Below are 19,292 nucleotides of genomic sequence, written 5' to 3'. Positions count from 1 at the left end.
TGTAGCAAGAAGAAAGATCCCTAGCAGACGATCTGATTGCGTTCGTACAGCAGAATTCCTCGCAAATCTGCAGGAACAGGTGTTGAAGAACCCTGGCATTGGAATTTGGGCTTTGTTCGTGGAGTTGCTAACTGTAGTCAAGCCCTGGATAACAAGGGTAGCCAATGGTAGGCCGTATGTATGGCAGCAGGATTCGGCCCCTTGCCACACCTCTGGGAAAAGTCAAAAATGGTTGTCTGAAAATTTCTACGACTTCACCAGTCCAAATGTTTGGCCTCCAAACTCCCCAGACCTTAACCCCATGGATTATTTTGTATGGGGCGCAGTTGAAAAAGACACCAATCGCACTTCCAGTAATACAAAAGCCCAGTTAATGGATAAAATTAAAACAGTTTTTGCGGCCCTTCCCAGGGAGACTGTAGCATCAGCTTGTTCGAGGTTCCGAAGCAGAATTGAAGCTGTGATCGATGCTAATGGTGGTTATTTTGAGTAAATCTTGTTGATAGTATTGTAATTAACTCTGCCTGTAATGTTTTTTTGTCAATTCATTAAATTTAATAGATACAAAGAAGATTTTCTTTTTCCTTACGAAACTGTCAAATTTATCCCGAACACCCTGTATATGGAGAATATGACTTCTGCATATTCAGCAGTTAGAATTGAAGGAAGTACAGGAAGATGGTTTAATGTTAAATCTGGTGTGAGACAAGGATGTACTTTATCCCCTCTGTTATTCATTATCTATATGGATCACATTATGAAGGAAAGTGGTATTAAACATGATATCAAAATTGGAGATGTTGATGTCAGCTCTTTGCTTTGTGCAGATGATGTTATACTTCTAAATAAATCTGCTACAAGTCTGCAAGATTCTCTGACGAAATTGAATAGCTGTTGTAATAGATATGGTATGAAGGTCAGCAGTAAAAAGACAAAGACAATGAAAATAGGCAGAATCATTGAAAATGTCAACTGTGTTGTGAATGGAGAACCTGTGGAACAAGTGAAACATTTCGGCTACTTAGGCACGATTTTTACTGAAGATGGTAAATTAAATATAGAAATAGACAACAGAATCAGCAAAGTTGGTATGGTAGGAAGTTCAATTGAATAAATTCATATGGAATAAGAGAGAAATTAGTCGGAACACTAAATAAGCTGTATACAAGACAGTGTTCAACCAGTTTTAACTTATGGATCTGAGAGCTGGGAAAGAAACAAAACACTTGACCAAAGACTAGAGACCGCAGATATGAGAGTCCTGAGAAAGATTATAGGCGTGAACAGATGGCATCAATGGCAATATCATATTAAAAATGAGGATATTAGGAAAGAACTTGACATTGTCAACATCCAGGAATGCGTTAGCAGAGCTAATCTCAGGTGGTATGGTCACTTAAACAGAATGGGCGAAGAAAGATTAGCAAAACAAGTGTTCTCTGCCAGGTTGGCAGCAAAACGACCTAGAGGAAGACCAAGATATAGGTGGATTGATACGGTACAAAGTGCCTTAGACGATAGAAATATAAGATCTGATAATGTTGGAGTCTTGACAAGTAACAGACTGATTTGGAGGAAAATTGTTGATAGGAAGTTAGTAATGATGTACTTTTTTTTCATGTAGTACTATTATATCCTGTACACCCCTTGAGGGTACATGGCAGGAATTTGATGATGATGATGACTTCTGCATTAATTTTGCTTTGGTATCTCTTCTATGTCTGACTCCCACTGATGAGACTTCAATAAAGGTCCCTTTCTATTCCACATCCTCCAGCAAATTGGTGTAGGTAAAAAACTGCTATCTGTTATCAAAGGAGCCTATGCCAATTCAACCACCAACTTCCTAGTTAATGGGTTCTTGTCAGATCCATTCACATCATGTGCGAGGAATAATAGTTCCTTCAACTAAAAAGGAAAATAAGGTATTAGCATATGTAGATGATTCCATATAAATATTTTTTGGTATTTTGGAAAAATTCAGCAAAAGCAGTAGATTAATTATTAATGCAGACAAGACAAAATTGAAAGTTTATAGAAAGTGGGATCTTGGAGACATTCCTTTTGGACTAACCCCAAAGAGAGAACCCCTCATTATACTTGGAATTCCCTTCTCCACTTACCCAATATTACCAGTCTAAGAACTTGGAAATGTTAGAAGACTGGAAAATAGGGCCACTCTCCTTTTCTTCTAAAGCCATAGTACTCAAACCCATAATCTTTCCTGCTGAGTTGTACATAATCACAGACATCACAGAAGCTGAAGAAAAGCAATTATATAGTAAATATGTGCAGTTTTTTTGGTCTAGCCGATACCAAGAAGTTAAAAAGGAATTTCTTCAACTATCAACAAAGCATGGTGGATTTGGACTTCCAGTCTTAAAATTCTGCTATTTAAGCAATGCAGCTTCCAAAATCCATAAAATATTGCAAACTAATCACACATGTGCAGACCTTCTCTGGTACTACTTGGGTTTTCATCCCCCCCCCATATTTGGAGTTAATGATTATAAAGGTCCAAAAGCTGAGATTGTTCCTGAATACTACAACTCTGTGCTTAACTCTAAGACTGCTAAAACACTTTGGAATTGACATTCTTTCCATTAAAAAAAGTAAAATTTGGTATAAAGAAATCTTTAATCTCTTTCGCCACTAACTTCCACAGTTGGTTACTAACAACAACAACAGTTTGTTTCATAAATTATTAAAGCTCCAAGGATACCCTAACAGGAAGGATCTTGCTTGGAGAATTGCATATGGCCTTCTTCCAGTCAGTACTATCAAATGGAGGACTTTAACAATGGAGATCCAATCTGTGACATCTGTTACCAATTGGAAACAGTAGAATATGCATTCTACAGCTGCCCTCTTGCTCTGCGTATTTGGAACAGATTATGTAATGTGTTGGGCATGCCACTATTTACAACAGCACAGGTTATTTTTTTACAATACCACCACCTGTCAGCAATGGGAAGAGAATTTTGATTTTTATAATTAATGAATTAAAATACCATCTATGAAAGGTTAGAAAAAAACATGGATTTGAAAACCAGCAATATGACATCCAAATGCTTTATAATATTGTATTATGGAAATTTTATTGTTCAGTCAGATGTTTTTTGTATTTAGAAAGAAGCATTCTAGGAGATATCAAATTTATCACTAGATGGTGTAGCCAGTGCTTCCCAAACTGTGGGTCACGGCCCCCTTGGGGGGTTCTTAGTTTTGTTGAGCGGGACTGTGAAATGATGAAAACAAATTTAAAAGGTTTTAAGATCATGTGAAATTTGTCTGTAAGATGCTAAATATATAATATTTGCATTTGATTTTTGCAATATTCGCTGTGTATGTTTTGTAATGAATATAAATATAATAAATATTATAATAATATATGTCTGTATTACAATTTTTTTTTTGATGGGGGCCATGAAATATTTTAATTTTTCCAAGGGAGCCTTTACATCCATAAGTTTGGGAAGCACTGATGTAGACCACCTACATTATGCAATATTAACCAGGGGGAGATAAAATTTTGTCTATTCTTGCTATGAGAGGTTTTTTAAATAGTTCCATCCTCTTAATTCAGTGTATTCTTATAGTCAATTGCAGGGATGACTGGAGAGCAATCCCAGGCAGAGAAGGCCAACTCAAGGCAGTTAACCCAGATGGGGGCTAACCACCTGGGTATCAGTCATCTTTGTACTTTAGTTTCATTTGGTCTTGTGGTTGTTGATCTATATGAGATTGGTGAAAAAGGAAAACTGATTCTCCTAATACTATCAAGCTCTCTTGCACATCCATACTAACTAATTCTAGGCCTATGATGAGTAACCCTTTACTTTTTCACCTGAATAAAGGTCAAAACCAGTCTGAGTAGTAGCCCCTTCCACAATACATAGTGTTATACACACCCTTTTGGGTATGTTTAATTTACATTATGGGACACCATATATATATATATATATATATTTGTGTATATATATATATATATATATATATTTGTGTATATTTATATATATATATTTGTATATATTTATATGTATTATATATATATTTATATATAAATATATAAATTTTATATAATACCTATAAAATTTATATAAAACACACACACACACACACACACACACACACATATATATATAAATATAAATATATAAATTTTATATACATATAAAATTTATATAAAACATATATATATATATTTATATATAAATATATGTATAAAATTTATAAATATAAATATATAAATTTTATGTACATATAAAATTTATATGAAACATATGAATATATTTATATATAAATATATATATATTTGGGTCAACTAATTACAGAGAATGGAAAGTGTGATAAGGAAATATTAAGAAGAATAGAAATTGCTTGATCAACCTTCATTAGCATGATAAACATTCTGACCTCAAAAGAAATTCACACAAAAACAAGAATTAGCTGTCCAAATGCTACATATTGTCAACACTGCTGTATGGAGCAGAAACCTGGACAGTATCAAAATATTGTGAAAATAAACTAAAAGCCTTTGAGATGTGGATCTTGAGAAGAATTCTTAGAGTCCCATGGACTGCCAAAAAAAAAACTACCATATGTTGGCATATAGGATGACTGGCGTATAAGACGAGGCCTAAATTTTAGACTATTTTTGGGTTTTAAGCTTATGTCGGTTTGTATAAGATGACTCTCCAATTTCTTCTTTCTTGTATGAATGCAGCATTAGATATTCTAACTGATAAGCTTAGGCGTTGCTGGTTATTCATGACTTATTTTTTTTTCACGGTATTAACAACACCACAAACACTTTTATTAACAAGGATGTTTTATTAATGCTAATATTTCGCTGATTTTCAAATCAGCATCATCAGAGCACAACACACATGTAAACGCGACAGTGAGTGAAACAATATAATTGCAGAAAGACAAAAGATCTAAAGTCCTATTTTTGGCGCCCTCTAACGAAAAAAAAAAAAAAAAAAAAAACGCAGCAGTTATCCAGGAGTTTTTCTTAGGATAACGGTCTCCCAGATTTTTGGCAAATTAATGCAACCATATTTGTTAAGGTTGGGAGAATTCTTCAAAGCCATTGCTGACTCAAAAAATAGTCTTTCAGATCTATAACGACTCCTAAATAGCACATTCGTTTTTCTCCATCTAATCCTGTGTGAAGGAGTGTCCAAAGCGTGGTCTGCCAGTCCCAACTTGCCATAGTAATAGTAGCGAATGTATCTTTCATGTTCTTCCAGGCGGATGTTCACTGATCTTCCTGTTTGCCCATAATAGGCCAAGTCACAGTCACATGGAACTTCATACACTCCTGGGTGTGCTAAAGGGTGAAGTTTATCCTTTGGTGAGCGGATCAGAGTTGCCAGCTTGACATGAGGCTTGAAGGTAGTGCGAAGGCCATGTTTCACCAATACTTTGGCTATCTTTTCCGATGTACCTCTGATGTAGGGAATAGAAATGGTCATGTTGTATTCTTGTGTATTAGGGGGGGCAAGGTAATGGGCCTATGTAGTATTTTTTCTATTTTGTAGGGATTGTAGCCGTTGGCTAAGAACGTATGGCGCAGGTACTGGAGTTCAGTGGTCAGAGCTGTATCGTTAGAACAAATGGCTCTGGCTCTGTGTGTCAGTGTTTTTAAAATGCCGTACTGTTGGACTGGATGATGATGTGATTGTTTATGTAGGTATCTTCCTGTGTGTGTAGGCTTCCTGTAAATAGAAAAAGATAGTGATCCATCTGAAAGGCGGGTGACTAATGTGTCAAGAAATGGTAAACAGTTATTTGATTCTTTTTGAAAATCTTTGAAAATCTTTGAAAATCAGCAAAATATTAGCGTTAATAAAACATCCTTGTTAATAAAAGTGTTTGTGGTGTTGTTAATACCGTGAAAAAATAAGTCATGAATAACCAGCAACGCCTAAGCTTATCAGTTAGAATAATGATTCTGCACGGAGAAGATATTGTTTACAAAGCGCGACGGTTCGGTAAGTTGAAACTGAAATTGTCCAGAAAATTGAACCGGTTAGCCTTCCTTAAACGATGCCGCGACAACGATATTATTCCATCTTTTCTGAAATTCAAAGAAAAGTTGCAATCGGCAAAGGCACATCGTATTTATCGACGGGCGAGTTTAGCGCTTCTTCGAGAACAAATCGCCGCTACTCGCATAGAGCTTAGTAAGCTAAACAGCTCTATCACAGCTCTACAATAAGAACTATCTAACGTGTTAAATCCTGAAATATGGACGGTCCTACAGCAGATCTCCGAAGTTGCAGCAAAAAAAGAATTCACAAAAGTTAAAAGCAAGCACCTAAAAAAATTTGAACTACTACAACAGCGCCAACATACGAAGTCCCGACCGCAACTTCGACGAGACCACGTGGTCGTAAACTTATCGTCGGAAACACTCACTGAAGAAGCCAAGAACACCCTCAGTTTAGGACATAACTTTGCCGTCGCGCCCAAACAAATTCCTAAACTCGAAATTATGATGAAAGTAGAACGGGGTATCCACGATCTTCCGCCAGCAATGGCCAACAACGTGCGAATAGACATAGCAAGTATTATAAACAAAGCTAAGCCTCCAAAAAGTAATATACCACATAAGCAAATAACTGCCCTAAAAAGTTATACAATAATAAAAATATTATTATTACAAAAGCCGATAAAGGAAATGCAACAGTTATCATGAATAAAGAAGAGTATGACAAAAAAATGCAAGATCTCATACGTGACAGTTCTACATATCAAAGTATACATCGAGACCCTACAATGGCGCAAAAGAAAAAAGTCCGAAAATTACTAAAAAAAAGTGACATCATGGCCCAAAGAAATCATCAGGAAAATAAAACCAATTCATGTTAAAACACCTCGCATTTATGGATTACCAAAAATCCACAAAACTAATGTTCCCCTACACCCCATAGTTGATAGCATAGATAGTCCCACATATAAACTGGCCCGGCATTTAGCTAAGTCGCTTGCCCCTCTTACTGGCAACTCCTCTACTTTTGTAAAAAATTCTATCCATTTCAAAACACTGGTTAAAAATCTAATCCTAAAAAATTCAGACATAATGGTTAGTTTCGATGTCACCTCCCTATTTACCAATGTACCACTTATAGACACTCTTGAATTAATCAAGTCTAAATTTCCCCCAGATATTTTTGAATTATTTCAATTTACCATGAATGCAGGTTACTTTACATGGGGGGCGGAAATTCTACAAACAGATTAATGGTACTGCTAGGGGTTCCCCCCTCTCCCCCACGTTAGCAAATTTTTACATGGAACACTTTGAAAACAAAGTACTTACCACAGCTACATACAAGCCACTAGTGTGGTTGCGCTATGTAGATGATGTGTTTGCCATCTGGCCCGATGGACAAGACACTTTGGATGCTTTTGTCACCTACCTAAACAGCCAACACCCCAAAATTCACTTCACAGTAGAAAAAGAATCAAATAACTGTTTACCATTTCTTGACACATTAGTCACCCTCCTTTCAGATGGATCACTATCTTTTTCTATTTACAGGAAGCCTACACACACAGGAAGATACCTACATAAACAATCACATCATCATCCAGTCCAACAGTACGGCATTTTAAAAACACTGACACACAGAGCCAGAGCTATTTGTTCTAACGATACAGCTCTGACCACTGAACTCCAGTACCTGCGCCATACGTTCTTAGCCAACGGCTACAATCCCTACAAAATAGAAAAAATACTACATAGGCCCATTACCTTGCCCCCCCCAATACAGAAGAATACAACATGACCATTTCTATTCCCTACATCAGAGGTACATCGGAAAAGATAGCCAAAGTATTGGTGAAACATGGCCTTCGCACCACCTTCAAGCCTCATGTCAAGCTGGCAACTCTGATCCGCTCACCAAAGGATAAACTTCACCCTTTAGCACACCCAGGAGTGTATGAAGTTCCATGTGACTGTGACTTGGCCTATTATGGGCAAACAGGAAGATCAGTGAACATCCGCCTGGAAGAACATGAAAGATACATTCGCTACTATTACTATGGCAAGTCGGGACTGGCAGACCACGCTTTGGACACTCCTTCACACAGGATTAGATGGAGAAAAACGAATGTGCTATTTAGGAGTCGTTATAGATCTGAAAGACTATTTTTTGAGTCAGCAATGGCTTTGAAGAATTCTCCCAACCTTAACAAATATGGTTGCATTAATTTGCCAAAAATCTGGGAGACCGTTATCCTAAGAAAAACTCCTGGATAACTGCTGCGTTTTTTTTTTTTTTTTTTTTTCGTTAGAGGGCGCCAAAAATAGGACTTTAGATCTTTTGTCTTTTTGCAATTATATTGTTTCACTCACTGTCGCGTTTACATGTGTGTTGTGCTCTGATGATGCTGATTTGAAAATCAGCGAAATATTAGCGTTAATAAAACATCCTTGTTAATAAAAGTGTTTGTGGTGTTGTTAATACCGTGAAAAAATAAGTCATGAACATTAGATATTGTTGTTATATCCGTTATTTTTATATCTATGCATATCTGTTATTTTTTTGCATAGCATAGATTTAGTATTTATGCGAATTACCCTAATTAAAAGTGAGCACCAATTTTAATTAATTATTAATTTTGCATTTTTTAAAAATTTTAGGATTAATAAAATTGTTATCACTTAAAATCATGGAACCAGCAACAAAATGAAGAAAGTATGAAACTTGATTTAAAATAAGGGTAATCAAAATGGCAAAGCAAACTAATAACTGTGCTGCTGCAAGAAAGTTTGACATAACCGAGAAGATGGTAAGAGGATGGAGGAAGAAAGAAGATATTTTTAAAAAATTGCTACAGAAAAAATTTGCGACGAGAACAGGGATTACCTAATCACCGCAACTGGAAAATCACGTTGCAGAATGGGTATTCAAACAAAGTCAGAATGGTTATCTTCTTACAAGAAATATGATTAGAGCATCTGCACTAAAATGGTCAAGATTGAATGCGGATGAAAGTATAGAATTTCAGGCTACTTCAGGATGGTGTAATCGTTTTATGAACAGACAAAATCTGGTAATATGACAAAAAACAAAAATTGCTCAAAAACTACCAGCAGATCTTGATTGCAAACTTACCAGTTTCCATAAATTTATTATTCAGTTGAGACAAGAACATAAATTTCTGTTGTTGTCAAATACTGGAAATATGGATGAAACTCCTATGAGCTTTGATATGATAAGCAATAAAACAGTGAATGTTAAAGATACCAAGCTATTTTAAACCTGGTTTTACTCCATTTCCCAAGTAAGCAAACAGACAAATAAGTCAAGTTTGCACCTGCACATAATGCAAGTCTAGCTGACCATGCAGGTAGTGCAAGACCAAGGTAACTCATGGTAAAAGTAGAATAAGCTCTGATCACAATTCTTAATATTTACCCATAATGCAAAGCACATCTCCTGGAGGAGATGTATGATCCTTGGTATTAAAGGCAAGGGGCCAGTACCCAGACCAGTTTCAACTTTTATGGAGGTCTCATCAGTGGGAGCCAGGCTCGAAATACCAAGATTTTAGTAATGCAGAGCTTATAAGTATTTTACCAGAACAAGTTACCATAAGGTGTTTCAACCTTATTAAATAAAAATCTCAGGAGGAGATATTAATGTAGAAAGTATTTTACCTTGGGTATAATAATTGTTAAAGATACTAAGCTATTTTAAACCTGGTTTTACTCCATTTCCCAAGTTAGCAAACAGACAAATAAGTCAAGTTTGCACCTGCACATAATGCAAGTCTAGCTGACCCTGCAGGTAGTGCAAGACCAAGGTAACTCATGGTAAAAGTAGAATAAGCTCTGATCACTAATATTAATAGTATCTCTAATCTTAAGTCTGTTTGCTTGCTTGGGAAATGGAGTAAAACCAGGTTTAAAATAGCTTGGTATCTTTAACATTTATTATACCCAAGGTAAAATACTTTCTACATTTATATCTCCTCCTGAGATTTTTATTTAATAAGGTTAAAACACCTTATGGTAACTTGTTCTGGTAAAATACTTATAAGCTCTGTATTACTAAAATCTTGGTATTTCGAGCCTGGCTCCCACTGATGAGACCTCAATAAAGGTCGAAATCAGTCTGGGTAGTGGCCCCTTGCCTTGAATACAAAGCATCATACATCTCTTTTTTAAATAATGAAACCTGTGGTGCGTTCATAATTAGAAGAAACACACGTATAAACCACAGTGAAAATTATTTAATTGTAAATATTTCATCCTAAGTATCTTAGGACATCATCAGTACAGTATTTAAACAAAAATTAGGAATAACATACAGTTAGGGTGCATGATTACAATAGAATCTCACGAAAACGTGCATAACGTGCTAAAGTAGTACAAAAAAAAAAAAACGTTAATTATTTAACACAGTTTTGTATGATAATTTCCCATACTTTAGGAATAGTAAGAACGTCATTGCGGTTTAGGTTTGGTCTGTGTAGTAGGACTTCAGAACTTTCTTTGTATAAACGTTCATGTTTAAATAAAGATCTATGTAAAAGTTTAGCCTTTTCCCAATGGATCCTATGGTTTGGATTTTCAATTCCGTGTTGAGAGAGGCCAGATTTCTGCAGTTTAAGAAGACGAATGTGGTCTTGATGTTCCGAGATGCGTTTCTGAACAGACCTACCTGTCTGTTCAAAGTAAGATAATTTGCATGAGCATGGAATCTCATAAACACCAGGTAACATCAAGGGTGAGAATTTGTCTTTAGGAGAAGGTAATAAGTTGTAAATTTGGTTGATAGGTTTGTAAATAGTGGCAAAATTGTATTTCTTCGTAATTTTAGAAAGACTTCTGAGATGCCTTTAACGTAAGGTATGGGAATCCTATATAATTACAGGTCATATAATCAAGACTGTTGGAAATGTAATCAAAATATTCGCAGCAATTAATATCACTTATATTCAATTCGTACCTGATGTGTTGGATTCTTTCTCTGAGTAGTGCCAATGATGCCCTGTGGTAAATTCTTCTGGCTTGTATGGATTTAATATGCCCATTGATTATAAGAAATTTAGGGATGATAGAGAAATCCCTACACCTTTTTAGGAAAGTTAAGTGGTTCCATAGCTTGGCCTTTCTGCATTTTTCCTTTTCTAAGCACCGAACTTTGTGTTTCATTAGACTATTTAAATTGTACATGTTTTGGTCATAAAGTATTACAAAATAAATATTTATTGTTACATAGACCACATATTTATAACGTACTTAAGCTCTTACAAATTGCCTACCGGTTTCGTTAGTAACTGACTAGCTTTCTCAAGGCTTGCATAGTACAAAAAAAGGTAAATGCAAAAAAGGTTTAAAAATACAAAGAACCGTTAGTACCTGTTAGGTAGCTAGGGTGACAAAGTTAACAACAAGATATACAAACAATTAGAAGGCCTAGCCATGGGCAGCCCTCTGTCGCCACCATGTGCAGACCTTTTCATGGAGAAATTTGAAGATGAAATATTCACCAGTATTACTCCTAAACCTTCTATATGGTGAAGATATGTGGATGACATCTTCATCATATGGAAAGACAACTTAGAAAGCCTACATATGTTTGTTAACAGAATCAATGAACTGCACAGTAAAATAAAATTTACTCTAGAAGTAGAAAATAACGAACAGCTACGCTTCTTGGACCTACTAGTAAAAAGACAAGGAAACAGTATCAAACTGTCGATTTACAAAAAACCAACGGACACTGGAAGATATCTACATTACTCTTCTAACCATCATAGGTCACAGAAACACAGCATCATCCACATGCTAAGAAATCGAGCTAGAAAATTTATCTCTGACAAGGAAGAAGTTCAAACAGAACTGTCTCAAATAGCTACAACTCTATCACAAAATGGTTATCCTAGACACATCATCATCAACAAATTTCTATACAAAGATAACCAACAAGAAAGAACAGTCGCCCAGCAAATCTCAACAGCAGTCATCCCCTTTATAGGTTCAACTTCCACAAAAATTGCAAGATTGTTAAAGACACATAACATCAGGGTTGTATTTAAACCAACAAATAGCATAAGACAGGTCCTAAGATCTCCTAAAGACAGTGTGCCATTTTATAAATATCCAGGTGTGTATAATATTCCATGCACGTGCGGCCTTTCCTACATTGGACAGACTTCGAGAAGCCTGGAAATAAGACAGAAAGAACATGTAGGCGATGTTAATCACAACAGAACGATCACCTCAGGATTGGCACATCACTTTTCAACTTCGAACCACACTATAGACTGGAATAACAGCTCCATGCCCTACGTAGACGAGGATTACAGACATCGAGTATTTAAAGAAGCGGCAGTTGTACTACGTACGGGAAGTAACCTAAACAGAAATCAAGGGGCCATTCTGAACGATACCTGGAAAAATCTAATTAACTCCCTCCGTTCAACAGAGCTACAGTACGCAAATAATCATATTACGCGTTTGCATGTAACGCGTGTTCACGATGCTGAGTAGTTATATCACGCGAACGGGTCACCCTAGCTACCTAACAGGTACTAACGGTTCTTTGTATTTTTAAACCTTTTTTGCATTTACCTTTTTTTGTATTATGCAAGTCTTGAGAAAGCTAGTCAGTTACTAGTGAAACCGGTAGGCAATTTGTAAGAACTTAAGTACGTTATAAATATATGGTCTATGTAACAATAAATCTTTATTTTGTAATACTTTATGACCAAAACATGTACAATTGTTTAATTTTATCCAGTGAGGATAGAATTATTGCAGTGTATGATTTCAGCATGGTTTTTCTCTGGGCTTTTGCCAGTGGTTTAATTGAAACAAAAGTTTGAATAGCATGCTATATTTTTGTAAGGATTCCAAATAATAAACTTCAACAAAATCTGTTTAGCCAAAATCTCAGAGTCACTTGTGTGTGGCTGGATGGACAAAATAAATCTAATAGGTGCTTATACCTAAGGGGAGAAATGAGAACATATCAAGAATGGCAATAAATACTTGGCAATAATTTATAGTTGGCAATAAATTGTTATCTTTATTTTTTACTCAAGCATGAGTAAAGAATAACATCACAATTGGGTTACTGATTTCACATCAGATTTACCTAATATCCATAATACCATAATGTGCAGTACTGCTTTCTTTTTGATATGTCTGTTGCCATGCAATATGGGACTTCACATTTAATCTCTAATTTAATTTTTAAATTTAAATTTTTTTATTTTTAGTTGGCCAACGTACTAGTCTTATATCTGGTTTTACTACTTCAAAATCAAGTTCAGGAGGGCCTCATCATCAACAACAAATGCTCCAGTCTCCTATTACTACACCAACAGCTCCTTCAGCACCACCTCTCAGACCTGTATTGTCCCCATCTCGACCTAAGTGTAATTCTATACTACATCTTTTTGGAGCCTGGCTGTTTGAAGCATCCCTAGTAGGATCTGAGCTGGCAGCCTATAGTTCTTTAGAACATAAGTCTTATATTGGTAATGTATAAAATTAATTTGAAACAATTATTATTTTAATGATGCACTTAATAATATGTGTATATATGAAATGGATTTAAGTTCTCTGTTATTACAAAAATAAATTTAAAAATTGGAATTTGCAAATGATTGTTGTAGATTCATTGCAACCAAATGAAAGGAAAAGTGATTGGAAAAGTATAAAGAGCAGGAAACTGGGAATTGCCCCCAGTTTCCCCAGAGAGAGAGAGAGAGAGAGAGAGAGAGAGAGCATTGTATGAGGATTCTGTAACGAGGTGTGCTTGATGAAAATGTGTTTTCATCAAGCATGTTTCTTGGATGCAGAGATCAAGCTATGTCATTGAAGCTAATAGTATGCAGAGAGGGAAAGTAAAAGAGTTGATTGTTTTGGCAGGCATGAATGATCTGAAAGATGATAATATGCATTGAGAGAAGATATGAAAGTGTTGCTCGAAGAAGCAAAATGGAGAGTGAGAGGGTTAAGATTGTAAGCAACACAGTGTAATAGAAATGAATTGAGAAGGGCCATTGATTGTTAATGAGTCAAAAGATTGTGCTGGAGGAATGCTGTGCAGTTTGTAAATGTCTAGAGTGAATTTAATTGCTGAAAGGATTTGTACATGCCTGATGGATTCCATTTGAATAGTTGGTAATTAGATGTTTGAAGATAGTAGTGTTCACAAGGGATTGGAAGTGCATAATCTGGGAAACTAGAGGCGATAGTGGGAGTGATGCAGTCCGGTGTGGGTACAGAATTGACCATGCAATGCTGAGTACAGTTTCTCAGGTTTTAAATCTGAATTAGTTGGTAACTGCATCATGCAAGAGTAATTGTCGGTCCACAGAGATGTTGAAATGTATGTATATGAATGCCAGAAGCATCAGAAATAAAGGGAAGAAAGAGTGTGTATTTTTTTTTTTTTTTTGCATTGGTCTGCTAGACTTGGCCATGAATTATCAGCACTAGTAAGATCTGGTTGATAGAAAATGATATAGTTGCAATGAAAGAATATAAGGGCTATTGTATTTTCAGGGAGAATAGAGGAAACAGGATGGGAGGAGGAGCATTATTGATAATAGTCAAAGAAATTAACATCAAAATTGGATGTTAAGGAAGATTTTAAGACTCATAATGATTTTTCCTTAAATGCTGTCTGGTGTAAGACAAGCAGCACAGAATATTTTGTTGGTTGCTGGTATGGGAGAGGAGGGCACAGAAAGATGCATCAGCAGAGATTAGTATATCACACCTGTCAAAGTGATCATGCTATCATAGATTAGTTCTGCTCGTTCTTTCTTGCATATTGATAACGTCAAATTCTTTTCTGTTATCTTCATTTTTAAAATGGCTCTACCATTACTGTCATAATTTACTCCTCTGATTTTTCCTCCTAACTTATGGTCTCCAGGCTTTGGATCAACCACTTTATTTCTAGCCCATATTTATATAGTCAATTCTTTCTTTCATAGTTAAATGGTAGTCAGCATCCATTGTGTAGAATTATGGAGAGACACTCATATGTTATGTTAGAGCAATTACTTTACTTAAAATTAAGATTTAAAATAATGATGTTTTGACCTTTATATCAAGGTCATCATCAGGAATAAATACATACATACATACATACATACATATATATATATATATATATATATATATATATATTGATCAGAAAGGCCTACTAATTACTAAATTACAGGCCTACTAAATTATAGGTGCACTGCACTGAATTTTGGAAGGAAATCTTCAGAGGAGGTCAAGCAATTATTATGGGGGGGAGGGACTTCAACTATAGAAGACATGGATCGGAGAGAGAGGAAAGGGTACATGCAAGATGAAAATGGAATTCATACAGTTATTAAGGGATAATAATCTAAGCTGTTATATGATAGAGAGGACCTGGGATTTGACAGTCCCTAGATCTGGTAATAGCATCAGAAGATGGATCCATAACCAGTGTAGCTATCTGCTTCTGATTGGGGGATAGTAACCATGCAGTTTTGTCCTGGGAGGTTGTAAATGAGTAGCTCTCAGTGGAAAGAGTATAAGTGGCTTTCCTTTAGCAGCTGAGCTGTTAAATCTAGGAGAATTAGGTGGAGTGTAGAGTGGAGTGGAGAATAATGGAGTGTCTCAGATCTCTGTACTAATGCCACTACTATTTAATTTATATATAAATCTATAGGAAATGATTTAAGTGTAAATTAAAGATACCAAGAAATTATATACTTGGTTTAATCCTTTATTCACGTGTAATCAAACAGAGTTTGCGTCTGAAGTATTTTCAGGACTGGGGCAACTCGTGGTAAAGGTGGTATGACTTCACATTACTTGCCTTTGTATCCCATAATGCAAAGCACATCTTCTTGTGGACATGTATAATGCTATGCATTATGGGAAGGGTGATTATCCAGACTGGTTTCGACCTTTATTGAGGTCTCTTCAGTGGGAGCTAGATCCAGAGATGATATCAAGTTTTAGCTTTAACTTTACTGACTCCAAGGGTGAAGCAAGATGCTTTTCATGTTCCCTGCTATCTGAAATGGATGCGAAATGAAGGAAAAAGTTTATGAGCAGTATGCTCGCCCTGAGAGGGCAAGGGGATTATAGATCATTTCTTGAAATTAGGATGACTTTAGGTCTTTTGTGTTTGTAGAGATCCATTTTATCATAGTCAGCAACTTGTTACACCAGTAGATTGGGATGTGTAGACGTTTTTAAGAAATACTTTACTGCAAGAGATTGAAGGAAAGAGTAGATATAAGGGATGTCGGTATCCTGATGAAGTTGAACATCTCTGACAAACCATTGGGAGTTTAGAATCATATGTAGGCAGTTGTTTTGCACTCTCTGCAGTTTGAGGATATTAGTATCGGTGGCTCCATGCTGGTGAAGCATATGTGATTATAGGATGAATCATCAGTTTGTAGAGGAGCAGTTTGATTCTGGTGTGTAATTTACTGTTTCTGTTACCTAGGAGATTGAGCTAGGCGATGGCTTTTGATGCCTTTGCACATGATTTCTTGATGTGGTTGAAGGTTAGTCTTTTGTCCAGCAGTACCCGACTTCTGTTTTCCAAGGAATTTTGGAAAACAGAAGTCAGTTAAACAGGAAGATGTCCCCCCCCCCCCCTGTAGGAGATACTGTTCTTCTGGAGAAGAGCATGGTTATGCTCTTCAAGGAGTTTACTTGTAATCTCCAATCGGAGAACTATTTTTCTAATATTTGTAGGTTTTCTTGAAGTTTTTTGGTGACTAGGTGTGGGTGAAGAGATCTGGTTAGTATTGCTGTGTCATCAGTGTAGAGGACCAAGATAGATGACATTGGGTTGTGCGGAATATCTGCCATAAATATCGAGAAAAGAATTGAGGCCAGTAAGGATCCTTGTGGAACTTCAGCCAGAATGTGGCGCTTGGTAGATACGATATAGTTCTGTTTATCTTGACCTGCATAAATCTGTTGCTGAGTTATGATTGGATCAACTTTACCATCTGTAGTGGGATGTGAATGACAATGAGCTTGTGGAGCAGACCATCTTATTCGAAGGCCTTGGCCATGTTTAGAAAGACAGCTCTGGTAAGTTGATGCCAGTTGTAGCCTGTGGTAATATATTCAGTTATTATATGGATCTGTTGAGTGGTGCTGTGATGTTGATGGAATCCAAATTGTTCATTTGGAAGGATATTCAGCTTATTTACTGTGAATTGGAGCTTGGTGAGGATGACCCTTTCGACAATCTTTCCCAGGTTTGAAATCAGGCTAATGGGACAATAATTTTGTGGTAGATTTGGGTCTTTACCTGGTTTATGAATGGGGGTTATATAAGCAGTTTTCCACGGGTAAGGGAAATATCGGAATCTAATTATCGCGTTGATTATGTTGGTAAGGTGCACAATGGCTCTGCAGGGTAGTAGTTTAATGACTTTATTGGTGATGCCATCTGAACCAGGAGCTTTTTTGTTGTTGAGACGTTCTTAATGATCTCGTAGATTTCTGCTGGTGAAGTAGGAACGATTTGATTAGTACAGTCATCAGGAAGTTTTAGTACATGTCTGACATGACAATGAATTTTATAGAAGTGGTTAAAGTTTAAGTTTTCATAAGCAGGACTACACTGCCCTTCTAAATTTTTTGCAATGGTTTCTGCCTTCTCTGCATCGTGTGCACAAGGCCCAGGTCAGATTGTAGAGGGGGGGGGGAAGAGATTTGTTTTTGTTTCTGAGATTCCTCAGGAGTCCCCAAATAGAGTGATCCACAGGTGAGAAGGAAGCCAACTTATCTTCCCACAGCCGATCCCTGTGGGCTTTGAGGGTGTCTCTCACAATTCCATTTAATCTGTTAAGGATTCTTTTGTCTTGAGGTGCACGAGTATTGTGAAATCTTTTTCTAGCTTTATTTTTATCTCTGATCAGGTTCATAATATCCTCTGGCAACTGATTGGGTATGGAGCGAGTTGTAGAAGAGTTAACTGCCATTATGGCTGCATTAATTTGCTGAGTAAAGTTTTTGACTGCTGTTTCAGTTTCTTGCTTTGATCTTATAGGAGGAACAGGGCCAATGATCTCCAGGAGTGCTTTTGCTAATTTTTCCCAGGATATGAATGAGTGTGAAGGGGAGACAGGTTGTGTTGCTTTCCCAGCTGTAATAGCACTGGATCATGGTCTGATGAAAGCTCATTTAATGTTCTTAAATTATTTTGAAATTTAACATTTTGCAGGATGGCTATATCCAAGATGTCAGCAGTGCCATTCAGGCTGTGATGAGTAGGTTTATTGGGGCCTGCGATGACAGTGCAATTGAATCCAGTTGTTTGTGGTTCTACAATTCCATGCCAGGTGTTTGGAGTTTAAGTCCCCAGCAATAATGATGATGGACTCTCTAGCATTTAGGATGGCATCCAGATCCATGTGCAGTACTGTTTTTTGCGGTGGGTTGTATGCAGCGTAAATTTTCAGTCTGCCAGCTGAGCTAGTAAGAACCTCCATGCCAGTAACCTGGCATGGAGGTTCTTATCCAACATTACTTCCAACATTACTGTATAATGTCCAACATTATATTCAACATTACTGTATAATGTTATATATAATTTTTAATGAAGATTGCATTGCCACTACCTCTGTAATTTGGCCAATCAATTCTGTAGAGGTGATATCCCCTAATTTTGGGGCCGTCCAATAGCCTCAAGTGTGTTTCACTTATCAAAACAATGTCTAGCTGAAGTCTCCGAGTGAAATCTTGGTGCTCCATAATCTTGTGTTTGAGGCCATTGGCATTCCACACCACAATCTGTAGAGAGTCTGGAGTTAGTTTATTCTTGTTCATCAATAAGTGCTGAGAGGATTGATCATGTTTCATATAGGAATCTTTTTTTAGCAGCTGGGGAAGAATTGGACCTGCTGAAATCCTGTAGCATATTTGCCAGGAGGCAGTAATGATAGTTGTCAGGTTTGACTGCGCTGCCTATTGATTCTGTTCCTTCGTTGTCATTTTGGCATGGGTCACGTCCGCATAGGTCCTTTGGCCTGCCGTTGGTAGTTTGTTCTCTTAGGGGCCTCAAACTGTGGCAGCGGGACTTCTGTCACATATTGTCGAACACTGTGAGACTGTGGAGCCAGAGGTAGAGGTGTTCGTGAGCTGATAAAGGCGGAGGATTGTCTGTTTGTTTCGGGCCGTCTATTATTCGGATGTTGAATACATCCTCTATAGTTAGCTGGGTGAGGGCCACCACAGTTTGCACAACTAGCCGGGGTGGTTTTTGGCTTTGTGCAGGTGTTAATGGGGT

The 19,292-nt window shown here is 36.7% G+C and overlaps 1 protein-coding gene across 1 annotated transcript in view; it reads left to right on the top strand.

Annotated features, from left to right (window-relative positions):
- LOC150101697 (ral GTPase-activating protein subunit beta) overlaps positions 1–19,292 on the top strand; it is a 778,187-nt gene that overhangs the window by 148,672 nt on the left and 610,223 nt on the right. Inside the window, 1 exon segment of the mRNA XM_090400967.1 lies at positions 13,252–13,512. Within this exon segment, the coding sequence (XP_090257093.1) occupies positions 13,252–13,512 (261 nt within the window).

Source organism: Typopeltis vanoorti, chromosome 11 (assembly GCF_054136105.1).
Source record: "Typopeltis vanoorti isolate ZY-2024b chromosome 11, IOZ_Tvanoo_1.0, whole genome shotgun sequence".
Classification (NCBI taxonomy): Eukaryota; Metazoa; Arthropoda; class Arachnida; order Uropygi; family Thelyphonidae; genus Typopeltis; species Typopeltis vanoorti.
The sequence above is the reverse complement of the archived record's forward strand: the minus strand, read 5'-3'. Positions and strand labels throughout refer to the sequence as shown.